Source organism: Solea solea, chromosome 16 (assembly GCF_958295425.1).
Source record: "Solea solea chromosome 16, fSolSol10.1, whole genome shotgun sequence".
Classification (NCBI taxonomy): Eukaryota; Metazoa; Chordata; class Actinopteri; order Pleuronectiformes; family Soleidae; genus Solea; species Solea solea.
Genome location: NC_081149.1, coordinates 24,644,689 through 24,663,134, shown reverse-complemented (window position 1 = coordinate 24,663,134; position 18,446 = coordinate 24,644,689). Strand labels below are relative to the sequence as shown.

The window sequence follows — 18,446 nt, the reverse complement described above, 5'->3', positions numbered from 1 at the left end:
ATAAATACACTGAAAGGCCGTCTGGAAAGTAATTTGCCATTTGTAATGGATAATATTGCAGGCAAAGATTTAGAGGAGGGGAGGAGCGACGGGCTTGGATGAGCAGCAGCGAGTGAAAGAGTTCAAATGAAGCAGATGAAAGACGAAGAGACACTGGACGGTCATGGGTGTCTTTTGTCTCTCTGCATGTGGAGAGAGTGAGTCCTTTAACCGGAGTGGCCGTGGACAGACGGAGACGAGTCTCGCCCCAATGAGCCCCGAAGCCAGCGAGATTATGAAGATTTGATATTTCCGCTGGGAGGCAAAACACGTTGGCTTCACATCGAAAGCCAGGATTAGCCGCCCTTTCATTTCATCTCCTTTTGGGCCGGGGCCTCGACCATGAGGCTGGACCGCGGGCGGCGAGCTTCTCTGGCGCTCACGCTCAACTTCGTGGCCTTTGCGTTCGCCTTGTCGGCGGTGACTACCAGCTACTGGTGCGAGGGCACGAGGAAGGTGGCCAAGCCCTTCTGCACGGGCCCGCCGGTGAAAATGAAGCAGTGGTTCTGCATCCGCTTCAACAGCTCCGACGTCAACGACACGCGCATGGTGCAGTACATCTTTGAGACGGGGGAGGAGAAGTTCCTGCTGAGGAGGTTCCACGCTGGCATTTTCTTCTCGTGTGAGCAGGCGGCCGACATGAACGGTAAGACATCAGACTCTCCATCGTCAGCTCCAAACACATGCTCCTTTTTCTGTTATACAGTGGGGCAGCCACTGTATAACTTGGCTTGTAACCGGAGGGTTGCCTGGTTCGAGTCCCCACCCATTTCTCCCCAGGCTCTGCTCAGTGGCTGCACACTGCTCCTAATCCTAGGAAGGTTTCTAGTAGAGGATGGACTAAATGGACTCTACTCGGCTCGGTTTGGTATCATACACATCATTATTTCATAGAACCTCCTCCACGTGGGCGGGGTCTGCATGTGTTTTTTTTATACGCGATGACATGTTTACATTCGTAGACTTGAAGTTTGAAATCATTACTTCACATAAATAATGCCATAAATTGCATAAAAGTAAAATTTTAAGTTGAATTTACAAATTTAAGGATCTTTTATTTTTTATCTCAAAAATATTTTTAATTGGATTTTACACAAACATAAAGTGTAGAAAGTCTAAAATGATGACAAATCAAGAACGATAGTCCTGTCCAAGTATCAACTTATTAAATACAACCACTTATAAAAAAAATCGATGCCAATGTGCTCAATTATAGATATGAGTGATAAATAGAAGTGATGATTTGTTGATGATTGATGATTTTATTGTCGGTGAGTAAAATATATTATTCAACAATAATAATCATTCTTTTCTTATTCTTTTTTCCAATGACAGGATTTGACTGTCGAGATTTCTCGGAGATTGCGCCTGAACATGAACGAGGTTTGTAAAAAGTCTGTGTCTCAATGAAACTCAGGAGACCTTTAGTTTGTCCACTGTGGGCTACTGTAGGATCATGAGACATGAGACATCGCAAGAGATGTTTGGTAAAATAATTAAAACGTAATTTTATGCTTTATTTGAACAAATATACATATATAAGTTACAGTATGTTAATTAACATATGTGTATTGTAAAGGTTTGACACTTAAAGACTATGTCCATGTTTTATATACAGTGTGTCCTATATTTATAGATTTATGTACAGTGTGTGGAGACGTCTGCTGAGATTATTTATGTCTTTCTATATAAATCTGTCTCGTCTGTCTTCAGATCACTGAATTTTGAATTTATGAATACAACAAAAGTCATTTCTGTCTTTCCTCTGCTGTCTCTGTCCTCAGGAGTCCTGTGGTTGTGCATCGTGGCAGAGACTCTGTACCTCTCCCTGCTCTTCACAGGGGGCGCTCTCATGACTCTCGAGCAGTTTCCGTGTTTCAGCATCATGAACAAACTGAAGCTCAGTGCCTTCGCCGCTCTGTGCACCGTCCTGTCAGGTACTATTGTCCTGTCAGGTACTATTGTCCTGTCAGGTAACGCCGTCCTGTCAGGTACTATTGTCCTGTCAGGTACTATTGTCCTGTCAGGTAACGCCGTCCTGTCAGGTACTATTGTCCTGTCAGGTACTATTGTCCTGTCAGGTAACGCCGTCCTGTCAGGTACTATTGTCCTGTCAGGTAACGCCGTCCTGTCAGGTACTATTGTCCTGTCAGGTACTATTGTCCTGTCAGGTACTATTGTCCTGTCAGGTAACGCCGTCCTGTCAGGTACTATTGTCCTGTCAGGTACTATTGTCCTGTCAGGTACTATTGTCCTGTCAGGTACTATTGTCCTGTCAGGTAACGCCGTCCTGTCAGGTACTATTGTCCTGTCAGGTAACGCCGTCCTGTCAGGTACTATTGTCCTGTCAGGTACTATTGTCCTGTCAGGTACTATTGTCCTGTCAGGTAACGCCGTCCTGTCAGGTACTATTGTCCTGTCAGGTACTATTGTCCTGTCAGGTAACGGCGTCCTGTCAGGTACTATTGTCCTGTCAGGTACTATTGTCCTGTCAGGTAACGGCGTCCTGTCAGGTACTATTGTCCTGTCAGGTACTATTGTCCTGTCAGGTAACGCCGTCCTGTCAGGTACTATTGTCCTGTCAGGTACTATTGTCCTGTCAGGTAACGCCGTCCTGTCAGGTACTATTGTCCTGTCAGGTACTATTGTCCTGTCAGGTAACGCCGTCCTGTCAGGTACTATTGTCCTGTCAGGAAACATTGTCCTGTCAGGTAGCTCGCTTAGATCCTCGTCAGAGCAGGAACTAAAAAAACTTAACTGTCTTGGGAACGTACAGTAGCTCACTCTACATCCACCGTTTGTCTTCTCAGGTCTTTGTGGGATGGTGGCCCACATGATGTTCACCACCATATTCCAGCTGGCTGTTGCTATGGGACCAGAGGACTGGAGACCAAAGACCTGGGACTACAGTTGGTCTTATGTGTAAGTGTCTACAATCTACTGTGACAAATGTCTCATGAGGACAGGTGAACGGTGAGGACAGGTGAACAGTGAGGACAGATGCACGAAGAGGACAGGTGAACAGTGAGGACAGATGAACAGTGAAGAAAGGTGAACGGTGAGGACAGGTGAACAGTGAGGACAGGTGAACGACAACAACAGATGATTAAGGTCCTTGAGTGAGAAACTTAAAGTATTTGTGACCTTTGACCCATTTTGACTGATACATTATGTGTTTACATATTTTATTCTGTCAGCACTTTATTTGTAAAGGTTTGCCTTTAATTCAAAACAATTCATGTGAGATTTGTGTTCCCTTGTCCTTTTTTGAACCTTGTTAAAAAAAGTAACGTTTTTAGACCAGTACTTTTACTTGTACTTGTTATCTGTCCACATGGAAAAGTAAATATTCACAGACTGATTCTGTTTCCTCCGCGCAGGTTGGCGTGGGGCTCGTTTGGCACCTGCATGGGTTCGGCCGTGACGGCGCTCAACAGGTACACGAAGACCGTCATCGAGTTCAAATACAAGCGGCGGAACATCGAGAAGAGTCTGATGGTCGAGCGGAGGATGATGCAGCTTCCTGAGCACATGTGGGACGTGTACCTGACCGCTGACGCCGAGGTGCCGCCGCCGCCGCAGCAGCTGCTGCACGTCAACGGCCACAAACCGTCCACGGGGACGACGTACGTGGTGGAAATGGATGGTGCATCAGAGCAGCAGGGGGAGGAATACTGCTGAGTCACCGTCCTCTGTCCCTGCTGCCATGGAAACGTTTTCAGGACAGTTTTGTTTTTCTGGAAATAATGATTTTTGATGACTTCTCATTCAGGATTGTTTTCATCAGTTTAACTCGGGTCTGTGTCCCTGTACGAGAGAGAGTGTGTGTGTGTGTGTGTGAGAACTCACACACCCAGGCCTAGGGGCCCAAAGCATCAGGGGCCACTGCATGTTTTGGCTGATTGAACTGTACAGGGCAGAGTTTAGCCTCTTGGTGTACAGGCTGCTGGAATTTAATAGGAGAAGAAGAAGAAGGATAACCTCTGAACTGTGTTCAACCGTCACCACTTCACACAGCGCAGGACTTCCATCTGCCCCTCAGCTGCACACTTCACAGGATCCAGACCCTGGGTTGAGACAAAGAAAGCACTGGCTCAGCTGTGTGCGCCCCCTGCTGGGCATCCTGCACCCAGAAGTGAAAAACACGCCCACTAACCACAGACAGACAGTAAACAGAACAAAACGACTCCTCATTGACATTAAAACGTGCTTCAAAAACGTTACGACTTGAATATTTTATTGTATTCACTAAAAAAAAATTACAAGTGTGTGAGAAAATCCACAGAATACACAGATTAAATAGTTTCAGATCAGCAAAAGTTGATCAACATTAAATAATCAAATAAAAAAAAATATGATGTTTTTTTAAACCCTGATTTTCCCTCTGGATTTTTCAGTTAATTTAATCAAATAAAATTGATTTTTTTCTTATTCATAACCACCACTTTTAGATGCTGTGGAGTCCACAGACAAAGTAGAGTGTTTGGGATTTTTTCATTAACGTCGTTAATGTGAAGCGGTCGTTCAGTCACGTGATGACCACGTCTTTAAACTTCTGCAGCGGATGATCCTCGACGTATTTCTGTATGTACCAACAGGAGACGCGAGCCTTGAGGTTTTCTTCAACCAGAAACTCCATGGCAGCCTGTAAAATAAATGATAATATATGAAATCCTTAAAGAATAAAAGCACCTTGTGTACGTTTAAATCTGAGGTTCTCACCTGTGACAGCAGTGCAGCGACACCTTGACCTCTGAACGTCTCTGGCACAAAGGTCGACATTAGGTCCACCTCCTTCTCCCCGGTGAATCTGTAGATCAGCACTGCACAGTCTCGAGCCTCTGTGGACAGAAGACACAGAGGACACAGAGGTCACACAGAGGACACAGAGGTCACAGTTCATCACACACTGGACAAATGTGTCTCTGCAAGGTTGTAACTCATTATTAACTACCACTTAACCCAGTAAATTATCAACAGATTAACCAATTATGAGAATTATTGTTAGTTGCAGCACTGACACCTCACAAACAATACAAAAGGAAATACTATCATTTTTACAGGCACCCATTTATTGTTATTGCTGCACTGCTGTGACCGTTTGGCCCAGAATTTACTAAAAAATACGCCACTGTTGGTTTAGATTAAATTTCCCGAACGTTTTCAACTTGAGTCTATAATTCAAACAAACCGCTGAAACGAGACATGAAATAAAAATTTTTTGGGTAGACAATCCCACAAAACTGTGTTTCAGCAGCAATACAGGTAAAGTAAATATGTGGAGTATTGACAACAAACTAATTATACAAAAGCCCCATAGGAAATACCATCTTTTTTTACAGGCAGCTGTTCCTTGCTATCGCTGCACTACTGTGACAGTTTTGCCAAAAATGTATTATAATACGTTACTGCTGGAATTAATATACATGCCGAACTGATAAGAAAAGGTATGTCAGTGATATTAATATGTTGTCATTGGTTTCTGTTGGTCTCGGCGAAAATAAGTCACATACTTTTCATATTCAATTCCCCGACCGTTTTTGTCTTGCTATTGCTGCACTACCGTGATATTTTAGCCAATAATTTAATAAAATACGATACTGCTGGTTTTAGTATATATGCCGAACTGTTGAGCAGTTCAATTTTAATCGTATTCAAATGTTGTCATTAGTGTCGCTTGCACAATGATTTAGCGCTGGCAAAAGATGCGATCAACTCACTTGTTTTTGAATGTAATTTCGTTTTCTTATTTTCTAAGGCTTGCGAGCGTCAATATGAGCAATGGCCAATCAAACCACTGAAACCTGACATAGAATTAATATTTCCTGTGGTAAATGATAAATCACAAAAAAATCCTCTAGCAGGCCGCCATTGGCCGCCGGCCTCTCGTAGTGGATCTACCCCGGCACTGGAGCGCCAGCCCCGGCTTAAGCCTCCTTACCGGCCCCGCTGCCTGGAGTGACGGTGAAGCGACGATTCACTCGATCATGTTCGACCATCAACCGGCGGCTGGAGCTGAAGGAACTAAGGGTGTGCGGCCGAAAACCCACTCTGAGAGATAAACGAGTGAGTCTGGAAAACATTTTTTACACGAAAACCATTACGAACAGTGCGTGGTCGTGTGATTCCGACTACAAACTCTCCACCAGGGGCGCCAGATCAGCACAAGGACTAACCTTCAACCTTCAACACTAAATGAAATTAAATAAACAAGAATCACACTAAATGTGTAAAAGTATGTTTTTGACAACACATTCCCTCGTCCAAAATGTGACAAAAAGGTCATAGGTTAGTATGTCATCCAAAATTTGACAAAAAAGTCATACTTTAGTATGTCGTCCAAAATTTGAAAAAAAAGTCATACTTTAGTATGTCGTCCAAAATGTGACAAAAATGCCATACTTTAGTATGTCATCCAAAATATGACTAAAAAGTCTTAGGTTAGTATGTCCTCCAAAATGAGACAAAAAAGTCATACTTTAGTATGTCGTCCAAAATGTGACAAAAAAGTCATACTTTAGTATGTCGTCCAAAATGAGACAAAAAAGTCATAGGTTAGTATGTCGTCCAAAATATGACAAAAAGGTCATAGGTTAGTATGTCATACAAAATGGGACAAAAAAGTCATACTTTAGTTGTCGTCCAAAATTTGACAAAAAAGTCATAGGTTAGTATGTCGTCCAAAATGTGACAAAAAGGTCATACTTTATTATGTCGTCCAAAATGTGACAAAAAAGTCTTAGGTTAGTATGTTGTCCAAAATGTGACAAAAAAGTCATAGGTTAGTATGTCGTCCAAAATGTGACAAAAAAGTCTTAGGTTAGTATGTTGTCCAAAATGTGACAAAAAAGTCATAGGTTAGTATGTCGTCCAAAATGTGACAAAAAAGTCTTAGGTTAGTATGTTGTCCAAAATGTGACAAAAATGCCATACTTTAGTATGTCATCCAAAATATGACTAAAAAGTCTTAGGTTAGTACGTCCTCCAAAATGAGACAAAAAAGTCATACTTTAGTATGTCGTCCAAAATGTGACAAAAAAGTCATACTTTAGTATGTCGTCCAAAATGAGACAAAAAAGTCATAGGTTAGTATGTCGTCCAAAATATGACAAAAAGGTCATAGGTTAGTATGTTGTCCAAAATGTGACAAAAAAGTCTTAGGTTAGTATGTCGTCCAAAATGTGACAAAAATGTCATACATTAGTATATCGTCCAAAATGTGACAAAAAAGTCATACTTTAGTATGTCGTCCAAAATTTGACAAAAAAGTCAAACTTTAGTATGTCGTCCAAAATGTGACAAAAAAGTCAAACTTTAGTATGTCGTCCAAAATGTGACAAAAAGGTCTTAGGTTAGTATGTCGTCCAAATTGTGACAAAAAAGTCATACTTTAGTATGTCGTCCAAAATGTGACAAAAAAGTCATAGGTTAGTATGTCGTCCAAAATGTGACAAAAAAGTCATAGGTTAGTATGTCATCCTAAATGTGACAAAAAAGTCATATGTCCAAAATGTCGTCCAAAATTTGATAAAAAAGTCATAGGTTAGTATGTCGTCCAAAATGTGACAAAAATGTCAAACTTTAGTATGTCGTCCAAAATGTGACAAAAAGGTCTTAGGTTAGTATGTCGTCCAAAATGTGACAAAAATGTTAAACTTTAGTATGTCGTCCAAAATTTGACTGAAAGTCATAGGTTAGTATGTCGTCCAAAATGTGACAAAAATGTCAAACTTTAGTATGTCGTCCAAAATGTGACAAAAAGGTCTTAGGTTAGTATGTCGTCCAAAATGTGACAAAAATGTCAAACTTTAGTATGTCGTCCAAAATGTGACAAAAAGGTCTTAGGTTAGTATGTCGTCCAAAATGTGACAAAAAAGTCATAGGTTAGTATGTCGTCCAAAATGTGACAAAAATGTCAAACTTTAGTATGTCGTCCAAATTGTGACAAAAAAAGTCATACTTGAGTATGTCGTCCAAAATGTGACAAAAAAGTCATAGGTTAGTATGTCATCCTAAATGTGACAAAAAAGTCATACGTCCAAAATGTCGTCCAAAATTTGACAAAAAAGTCATAGGTTAGTATGTTGTCCAAAATGACAAAAAAGTCTTAGGTTAGTATGTCGTCCAAAACGTGACAAAAAATGTCATACTTTAGTATGTCGTCCAAAATGTGACAAAAAGGTCTTAGGTTAGTATGTCGTCCAAAATGTGTCAAAAAATCATAGGTTAGTATGTCGTCCAAAAAATTACAAAAAAGTCATAGGTTAGTATGTCGTCCAAAATGTGACAAAAAAGTCAAAGGTTAGTATGTTGTCCAAAATGTGACAAAAATGTCATACTTTAGTATGTCGTCTAAAATGAGACAAATACAAGAAGTATCAAAGAGAAGGAGTGCCCCAATGGCCTAGAGTATAAAACACTGCCCCCCTCATCCAGTTTTCGACTCCTCGGGGTTCGAATCCCATCTGAGGCAGCTCAGTTACAATTTAGTATGTCGACTGAAATGTCATACTTTAGTATGTCGTCTAAAATGAGACAAATACAAGAAGTATCAAGGAGTTGGAGTTACTCAATGGCCTAGAGGATAAAACATTGCCCACCTGACCCAGTTTTCAACTCAATGTGGGTTCAAATCCCATCTGAGGCAGCTCAGTCATAGATTAGAATGTCAATCAAAATGTGACTGAAAAGTCTTAGGTTAGTATGTTGACAAAAAATGTCATCCATTTATGTCGTCCAAAATGTGCCAAAAAAGTCATATTTAGTATGTCATCCAAAATGTGACGAAAAAGTCATAGTTTAGTATGTCGTCCAAAATGTGACAAGAAAGTCATAGTTTAGTATGTCGTCCAAAATGAGACAAAAAAGTCATACTTTAGTATGTCGTCCAAAATGTGACAAAAAGGTCTTAGGTTAGTATGTCATCCAAAATGTGACAAAAATGTCAAACTTTAGTATGTCGTCCAAAACGTGACAAAAAGGTCTTAGGTTAGTATGTCGTCCAAAATGTGACAAGAAGTCATAGGTTAGTATGTCGTCCAAATGTTAGTATGTCTTCCAAAATGTGACAAAAAAGTCATACTTTAGTATGTCGTCCAAATTGTGACAAAAATGTCATACTTTAGTATGACGTCCAAAACGTGACAAAAAGGTCTTAGGTTAGTATGTCGTCCAAAATGTGACAAAAAAGTCATAGGTTAGTATGTCGTCCAAATTGTGACAAAAAAAGTCATGCTTTAGTATGTCATCCTAAATGTGACAAAAAAGTCATAGTTTAGTATGTCGTCCAAAACGTGACAAAAAGGTCTTAGGTTAGTATGTCGTCCAAAATGTGACAAAAAAGTCATAGGTTAGTATGTCTTCCAAATGTTAGTATGTCATCCAAAATGTGACAAAAAGGTCTTAGGTTAGTATGTCGTCCAAAATGTGACAAAAAAGTCATAGGTTAGAATGTCGTCCAAAATGTGACAAAAAAGTCATAGGTTAGTATGTCATCCAAAATGTGACAAAAATGTCAAACTTTAGTATGTCGTCCAAAATGTGACAAAAAGGTCTTAGGTTAGTATGTCGTCAAAAATGTGACAAAAAAGTCATAGGTTAGAATGTCGTCCAAAATGTGACAAAAATGTCATACTTTAGTATGTCGTCCAAAATGTGACAAAAAAGTCATAGGTTAGTATGTCATCCAAAATGTGACAAAAATGTCAAACTTTAGTATGTTGTCCAAAATGTGACAAAAAGGTCATAGTTTAGTATGTCATCCAAAATGTGACGAAAAAGTCATAGTTTAGTATGTCGTCCAAAATGTGACAAAAAAGTCATAGTTTAGTATGTCGTCCAAAATGTGACAAAAAAGTCATACTTTAGTATGTGGTCCAAAATGTGACAAAAAAGTCATAGGTTAGTATGTCATCCAAAATGTGACAAAAAGGTCTTAGGTTAGTATGTCGTCCAAAATGTGACAAAAAAGTCATAGGTTAGAATGTCGTCCAAAATGTGACAAAAAAGTCATAGGTTAGTATGTCATCCAAAATGTGACAAAAATGTCAAACTTTAGTATGTCGTCCAAAATGTGACAAAAAGGTCTTAGGTTAGTATGTCGTCCAAAATGTGACAAAAAAGTCATAGGTTAGAATGTCCTCCAAAATGTGACAAAAATGTCATACTTTAGTATGTCGTCCAAAATGTGACAAAAAAGTCATAGGTTAGTATGTCATCCAAAATGTGACAAAAATGTCAAACTTTAGTATGTTGTCCAAAATGTGACAAAAAGGTCATACGTCCAAAATGTCGTCCAAAATTTGACAAAAAAGTCATAGGTTAGTATGTTGTCCAAAATGACAAAAAAGTCTTAGGTTAGTATGTCGTCCAAAACGTGACAAAAAATGTCATACTTTAGTATGTCGTCCAAAATGTGACAAAAAGGTCTTAGGTTAGTATGTCGTCCAAAATGTGTCAAAAAATCATAGGTTAGTATGTCGTCCAAAAAATTACAAAAAAGTCATAGGTTAGTATGTCGTCCAAAATGTGACAAAAAAGTCAAAGGTTAGTATGTTGTCCAAAATGTGACAAAAATGTCATACTTTAGTATGTCGTCTAAAATGAGACAAATACAAGAAGTATCAAAGAGAAGGAGTGCCCCAATGGCCTAGAGTATAAAACACTGCCCCCCTCATCCAGTTTTCGACTCCTCGGGGTTCGAATCCCATCTGAGGCAGCTCAGTTACAATTTAGTATGTCGACTGAAATGTCATACTTTAGTATGTCGTCTAAAATGAGACAAATACAAGAAGTATCAAGGAGTTGGAGTTACCCAATGGCCTAGAGGATAAAACATTGCCCACCTGACCCAGTTTTCAACTCAATGTGGGTTCAAATCCCATCTGAGGCAGCTCAGTCATAGATTAGAATGTCAATCAAAATGTGACTGAAAAGTCTTAGGTTAGTATGTTGACGAAAAATGTCATCCATTTATGTCGTCCAAAATGTGCCAAAAAAGTCATATTTAGTATGTCATCCAAAATGTGACGAAAAAGTCATAGTTTAGTATGTCGTCCAAAATGTGACAAGAAAGTCATAGTTTAGTATGTCTTCCAAAATGAGACAAAAAAGTCATACTTTAGTATGTCGTCCAAAATGTGACAAAAAGGTCTTAGGTTAGTATGTCATCCAAAATGTGACAAAAATGTCAAACTTTAGTATGTCGTCCAAAACGTGACAAAAAGGTCTTAGGTTAGTATGTCGTCCAAAATGTGACAAGTCATAGGTTAGTATGTCGTCCAAATGTTAGTATGTCTTCCAAAATGTGACAAAAAAGTCATACTTTAGTATGTCGTCCAAATTGTGACAAAAATGTCATACTTTAGTATGACGTCCAAAATGTGACAAAAAGGTCTTAGGTTAGTATGTCGTCCAAAATGTGACAAAAAAGTCATAGGTTAGTATGTCGTCCAAATTGTGACAAAAAAAGTCATGCTTTAGTATGTCATCCTAAATGTGACAAAAAAGTCATAGTTTAGTATGTCGTCCAAAACGTGACAAAAAGGTCTTAGGTTAGTATGTCGTCCAAAATGTGACAAAAAAGTCATAGGTTAGTATGTCTTCCAAATGTTAGTATGTCATCCAAAATGTGACAAAAAGGTCTTAGGTTAGTATGTCGTCCAAAATGTGACAAAAAAGTCATAGGTTAGAATGTCGTCCAAAATGTGACAAAAAAGTCATAGGTTAGTATGTCATCCAAAATGTGACAAAAATGTCAAACTTTAGTATGTCGTCCAAAATGTGACAAAAAGGTCTTAGGTTAGTATGTCGTCAAAAATGTGACAAAAAAGTCATAGGTTAGAATGTCGTCCAAAATGTGACAAAAATGTCATACTTTAGTATGTCGTCCAAAATGTGACAAAAAAGTCATAGGTTAGTATGTCATCCAAAATGTGACAAAAATGTCAAACTTTAGTATGTTGTCCAAAATGTGACAAAAAGGTCATAGTTTAGTATGTCATCCAAAATGTGACGAAAAAGTCATAGTTTAGTATGTCGTCCAAAATGTGACAAAAAAGTCATAGTTTAGTATGTCGTCCAAAATGTGACAAAAAAGTCATACTTTAGTATGTGGTCCAAAATGTGACAAAAAAGTCATAGGTTAGTATGTCATCCAAAATGTGACAAAAAGGTCTTAGGTTAGTATGTCGTCCAAAATGTGACAAAAAAGTCATAGGTTAGAATGTCGTCCAAAATGTGACAAAAAAGTCATAGGTTAGTATGTCATCCAAAATGTGACAAAAATGTCAAACTTTAGTATGTCGTCCAAAATGTGACAAAAAGGTCTTAGGTTAGTATGTCGTCCAAAATGTGACAAAAAAGTCATAGGTTAGAATGTCCTCCAAAATGTGACAAAAATGTCATACTTTAGTATGTCGTCCAAAATGTGACAAAAAAGTCATAGGTTAGTATGTCATCCAAAATGTGACAAAAATGTCAAACTTTAGTATGTTGTCCAAAATGTGACAAAAAGGTCATAGTTTAGTATGTCGTCCAAAATGTGACAAAAAAGTCATAGTTTAGTATGTCGTCCAAAATGAGACAAAAAAGTCATACTTTAGTATGTCGTCCAAAATGTGACAAAAAAGTCATAGGTTAGTATGTCATCCAAAATGTGACAAAAATGTCAAACTTTAGTATGTCGTCCAAAATGTGACAAAAAGGTCTTAGGTTAGAATGTCGTCCAAAATGTGACAAAAATGTCATACTTTAGTATGTCGTCCAAAATGTGACAAAAAGGTCTTAGGTTAGAATGTCGTCCAAAATGTGACAAAAATGTCATACTTTAGTATGTCGTCCAAAATGTGACAAAAAAGTCATAGGTTAGAATGTCGTCCAAAATGTGACAAAAAAGTCATACTTTAGTATGTCGTCTAAAATGACAAAAAAGTCTTAGGTTAGTATGTTGTCTAAAATGTGACAAAAATGTCATACATTAGTATGTCGTCCAAAATGTGACAAATACAAGAAGTATCAAAGAGTAGGAGTGCCCCAATGGCCTAGAGGATAGAACACTGCCCCCCTGATCCAGTTTTCAACTCAATGTGGGTTCAAATCCCATCTGAGGCAGCTCAGTCATAGATTAGAATGTCAATCAAAATGTGACTGAAAAGTCTTAGGTTAGTATGTTTACAAAAAATGTCATCCATTTATGTCGTCCAAAATGTGACAAAAAAGTCATAGTTTAGTATGTCGTCCAAAATGAGACAAAAAAGTCATACTTTAGTATGTCGTCCAAAATGAGACAAAAAAGTCATACTTTAGTATGTCGTCCAAAATGTGACAAAAAAGTCATAGGTTAGTATGTCATCCAAAATGTGACAAAAATGTCAAACTTTAGTATGTCGTCCAAAATGTGACAAAAAGGTCTTAGGTTAGTATGTCGTCCAAAATGTGACAAAAAAGTCATAGGTTAGTATGTCGTCCAAATTGTGACAAAAATGTCATACTTTAGTATGACGTCCAAAATGTGACAAAAAGGTCTTAGGTTAGTATGTCGTCCAAAATTTGACAAAAAAGTCATAGTATGTCTTCCAAAATGTGACAAAAAAGTCATACTTTAGTATGTCGTCTAAAATGATAAAAAAGTCTTAGGTTAGTATGTCGTCCAAAATGTGACAAAAAAGTCATACTTTAGTATGTCGTCCAAAATGTGACAAAAATGTCATACTTTAGTATGTCGTCCAAAATGTGACAAAAATGTCATACATTAGTATGTCGTCCAAAATGTGACAAAAGTCATCGGTTAGTATGTTGTCCAAAATGCGACAAAAAAGTCACAGGTTTGTATGTCGTCCAAAATGTGACAAAAAAGTCTTAGGTTAGAATGTTGTCCAAAATGTGACAAAAAAGTCATACTTTAGTATGTCGTCTAAAATGACAAAAAAGTCTTAGTATGTTGTCCAAAATGTGACAAAAAAGTCATAGGTTAGTATGTCGTCCAAAATGTGACAAAAAAGTCATAGGTTAGTATGTCGTCCAAAATGTGACAAAAAAGTCATAGGTTAGTATGTCGTCCAAAATGTGACAAAAAAGTCATAGGTTAGTATGTCGTCCAAAATGTGACAAAAAAGTAATCGGTTAGTATGTCGTACAAAATGTGACAAAAAGTCATACTTTAGTATGTCGTCCAAAATGTGACAAAAAAGTAATCGGTTAGTATGTTGTCCAAAATTTGACAAAAATGTCATACATTAGTATGTCGTCCAAAATGTGACAAAAAAGTAATCGGTTAGTATGTCGTCCAAAATGTGACAAAAAAGTCATAGTATGTCTTCCAAAATGTGACAAAAAAGTCATACTTTAGTATGTCGTCCAAAATGAGACAAAAAAGTCATAGTTTAGTATGTCGTCCAAAATGTGACAAAAAAGTCATACTTTAGTATGTCGTCTAAAATGACAAAAAAGTCTTAGGTTAGTATGTTGTCCAAAATGTGACAAAAATGTCATACATTAGTATGTCTTCCAAAATGTGACAAAAAAGTCATACTTTAGTATGTCGTCCAAAATGTGACAAAAAAGTCATCCTTTAGAATGTCGTCCAAAATGTGACAAAAATGTCAAACTTTAGTATGTCGTCCAAAATGTGACAAAAAGGTCTTAGGTTAGTATGTCGTCCAAAATGTGACAAAAAAGTCATAGGTTAGTATGTCGTCCAAATTGTGACAAAAATGTCATACTTTAGTATGACGTCCAAAATGTGACAAAAAGGTCTTAGGTTAGTATGTCGTCCAAAATTTGACAAAAAAGTCATAGTATGTCTTCCAAAATGTGACAAAAAAGTCATAGGTTAGTATGTCGTCCAAAATGTGACAAAAAAGTCATAGGTTAGTATGTCGTCCAAAATGTGACAAAAAAGTAATCGGTTAGTATGTCGTACAAAATGTGACAAAAAGTCATACTTTAGTATGTCGTCCAAAATGTGACAAAAAAGTAATCGGTTAGTATGTTGTCCAAAATTTGACAAAAATGTCATACATTAGTATGTGGTCCAAAATGTGACAAAAAAGTAATCGGTTAGTATGTCGTCCAAAATGTGACAAAAAAGTCATAGTATGTCTTCCAAAATGTGACAAAAAAGTCATACTTTAGTATGTCGTCCAAAATGAGACAAAAAAGTCATACTTTAGTATGTCGTCCAAAATGTGACAAAAAAGTCATACTTTAGTATGTCGTCTAAAATGACAAAAAAGTTTTAGGTTAGTATGTTGTCCAAAATGTGACAAAAATGTCATACATTAGTATGTCTTCCAAAATGTGACAAAAAAGTCATACTTTAGTATGTCGTCCAAAATGTGACAAAAAAGTCATCCTTTAGAATGTCGTCCAAAATGTGACAAAAATGTCAAACTTTAGTATGTCGTCCAAAATGTGACAAAAAGGTCTTAGGTTAGTATGTCGTCCAAAATGTGACAAAAAAGTCATAGGTTAGTATGTCGTCCAAATTGTGACAAAAATGTCATACTTTAGTATGACGTCCAAAATGTGACAAAAAGGTCTTAGGTTAGTATGTCGTCCAAAATTTGACAAAAAAGTCATAGTATGTCTTCCAAAATGTGACAAAAAAGTCATACTTTAGTATGTCGTCTAAAATGATAAAAAAGTCTTAGGTTAGTATGTCGTCCAAAATGTGACAAAAAAGTCATACTTTAGTATGTCGTCCAAAATGTGACAAAAATGTCATACTTTAGTATGTCGTCCAAAATGTGACAAAAATGTCATACATTAGTATGTCGTCCAAAATGTGACAAAAGTCATCGGTTAGTATGTTGTCCAAAATGCGACAAAAAAGTCACAGGTTTGTATGTCGTCCAAAATGTGACAAAAAAGTCTTAGGTTAGAATGTTGTCCAAAATGTGACAAAAAAGTCATACTTTAGTATGTCGTCTAAAATGACAAAAAAGTCTTAGTATGTTGTCCAAAATGTGACAAAAAAGTCATAGGTTAGTATGTCGTCCAAAATATGACAAAAAAGTCATAGGTTAGTATGTCGTCCAAAATGTGACAAAAAAGTCATAGGTTAGTATGTCGTCCAAAATGTGACAAAAAAGTCATAGGTTAGTATGTCGTCCAAAATGTGACAAAAAAGTAATCGGTTAGTATGTCGTACAAAATGTGACAAAAAGTCATACTTTAGTATGTCGTCCAAAATGTGACAAAAAAGTAATCGGTTAGTATGTTGTCCAAAATTTGACAAAAATGTCATACATTAGTATGTCGTCCAAAATGTGACAAAAAAGTAATCGGTTAGTATGTCGTCCAAAATGTGACAAAAAAGTCATAGTATGTCTTCCAAAATGTGACAAAAAAGTCATACTTTAGTATGTCGTCCAAAATGAGACAAAAAAGTCATACTTTAGTATGTCGTCCAAAATGTGACAAAAAAGTCATACTTTAGTATGTCGTCTAAAATGACAAAAAAGTCTTAGGTTAGTATGTTGTCCAAAATGTGACAAAAATGTCATACATTAGTATGTCTTCCAAAATGTGACAAAAAAGTCATACTTTAGTATGTCGTCCAAAATGTGACAAAAAAGTCATCCTTTAGAATGTCGTCCAAAATGTGACAAAAAAGTCATACTTTAGTATGTCTTCTAAAATGACAAAAAAGTCTTAGGTTAGTATGTTGTCCAAAATTTGACAAAAATGTCATACTTTAGTATGCCATCCAAAACGTGACAAGAAAGTCATAGGTTCGTATGTCGTCCAAAATGTGACAAAAAAGTCTTAGGTTAGAATGTCATCCAAAATGTGACAAAAAAGTCATACTTTAGTATGTCGTCTAAAATGACAAAAAAGTCTTAGTATGTTGTCCAAAATTTGACAAAAATGTCATACTTTAGTATGTCGTCCAAAATTTGACAAAAAAGTCATAGGTTAGTATGTTGTCCAAAATGTGACAAAAATGTCATACATTAGTATGTCGTCTAAAATGTGACAAAAAAGTCATACTTTAGTATGTCGTCCAAAATTTGACAAAAGTCATCGGTTAGTATGTTGTCCAAAATGCGACAAAAAAGTCACAGGTTTGTATGTCGTCCAAAATGTGACAAAAAAGTCTTAGGTTAGAATGTCGTCCAAAATGTGACAAAAAAGTCATACTTTAGTATGTCGTCTAAAATGACAAAAAAGTCACAGGTTTGTATGTCGTCCAAAATGGGACAAAAAAGTCTTAGGTTAGAATGTCGTCCAAAATGTGACAAAAAAGTCATACTTTAGTATGTCGTCTAAAATGACAAAAAAGTCTTAGTATGTTGTCCAAAATTTGACAAAAATGTCATACTTTAGTATGTTGTCCAAAATTTGACAAAAAAGACATAGGTTAGTATGTCGTCCAAAATGTGACAAAAATGTCAAACTTTAGTATGTCGTCCAAAATGTGACAAAAGGTCTTGGGTTAGTATGTCGTCCAAAATGTGACAAAAAAGTAATCGGTTAGTATGTTGTCCAAAATTTGACAAAAATGTCATACATTAGTATGTCGTCTAAAATGTGACAAAAAAGTAATCGGTTAGTATGTCGTCCAAAATGTGACAAAAAAGTCATAGTATGTCTTCCAAAATGTGACAAAAAAGTCATACTTTAGTATGTCGTCTAAAATGACAAAAAAGTCTTAGGTTAGTATGTCGTCCAAAATGTGACAAAAGGTCTTAGGTTAGTATGTCGTCCAAGATTTGACCAAAAAGTCATAGGTTAGTATGTCGTCCAAAATGTGACAAAAAAGTCATAGTTTAGTATGTCGTCCAAAATGAGACAAAAAAGTCATAGTTTAGTATGTCGTCCAAAATGTGACAAAAAAGTCATACTTTAGTATGTCGTCTAAAATGACAAAAAAGTCTTAGGTTAGTATGTCGTCCAAAATGTGACAAAAAAGTCATCCTTTAGAATGTCGTCCAAAATGTGACAAAAAAGTCATACTTTAGTATGTCTTCTAAAATGACAAAAAAGTCTTAGGTTAGTATGTTGTCCAAAATTTGACAAAAATGTCATACTTTAGTATGCCATCCAAAACGTGACAACAAAGTCATAGGTTCGTATGTCGTCCAAAATGTGACAAAAAAGTCATACTTTAGTATGTCGTCCAAAATTTGACAAAAAAGTCATAGGTTAGTATGAAGTCCAAAATGCGACAAAAAAGTCACAGGTTTGTATGTCATCCAAAATGTGACAAAAAAGTCATACTTTAGTATGTCGTCTAAAATGACAAAAAAGTCTTAGTATGTTGTCCAAAATTTGACAAAAATGTCATACTTTAGTATGTCGTCCAAAATTTGACAAAAAAGTCATAGGTTAGTATGTTGTCCAAAATGTGACAAAAATGTCATACATTAGTATGTCGTCTAAAATGTGACAAAAAAGTCATACTT

The 18,446-nt window shown here is 36.9% G+C and overlaps 2 protein-coding genes across 2 annotated transcripts; one reads left to right on the top strand and one right to left on the bottom strand.

Moving 5' to 3' along the window:
- Nucleotides 1-381: 381 nt before the first annotated feature.
- On the top strand, nucleotides 382-3,853 carry LOC131475934 (germ cell-specific gene 1-like protein). Its single transcript, XM_058654326.1, has 5 exons — nucleotides 382-685; nucleotides 1,375-1,422; nucleotides 1,824-1,976; nucleotides 2,850-2,961; nucleotides 3,420-3,853. Exons 1-5 carry the CDS (start codon nucleotides 382-384, stop codon nucleotides 3,718-3,720), a joined length of 918 nt encoding a protein of 305 aa, XP_058510309.1. The 3' UTR covers nucleotides 3,721-3,853.
- A 543-nt stretch (nucleotides 3,854-4,396) lies between these two features.
- LOC131474834 (protein NATD1-like) lies at nucleotides 4,397-6,196 on the bottom strand. The gene is made up of 3 exons (XM_058652526.1): nucleotides 5,981-6,196; nucleotides 4,762-4,880; nucleotides 4,397-4,684 (listed from the first exon to the last, which is right to left on the bottom strand). Exons 1-3 carry the CDS (start codon nucleotides 6,120-6,122, stop codon nucleotides 4,568-4,570), a joined length of 378 nt encoding a protein of 125 aa, XP_058508509.1. The 5' UTR covers nucleotides 6,123-6,196; the 3' UTR covers nucleotides 4,397-4,567.
- Nucleotides 6,197-18,446: the final 12,250 nt, after the last annotated feature.

Coding starts and splice junctions, on each gene's coding strand:
- LOC131474834 (XM_058652526.1), bottom strand. CDS start 6,122: ATGTTTTCCAGACTCACTCGTTTATCTCTCAGAGTGGGTTTTCGGCCG. Junction 4,881..5,980: donor CACTCCAGGCAGCGGGGCCG/GTAAGGAGGCTT, acceptor TTCTGTCCACAG/AGGCTCGAGACTGTGCAGTG. Junction 4,685..4,761: donor TCGCTGCACTGCTGTCACAG/GTGAGAACCTCA, acceptor TTTATTTTACAG/GCTGCCATGGAGTTTCTGGT.
- LOC131475934 (XM_058654326.1), top strand. CDS start 382: ATGAGGCTGGACCGCGGGCGGCGAGCTTCTCTGGCGCTCACGCTCAAC. Junction 1,977..2,849: donor TCTGTGCACCGTCCTGTCAG/GTACTATTGTCC, acceptor TTGTCTTCTCAG/GTCTTTGTGGGATGGTGGCC. Junction 2,962..3,419: donor GACTACAGTTGGTCTTATGT/GTAAGTGTCTAC, acceptor TCCTCCGCGCAG/GTTGGCGTGGGGCTCGTTTG.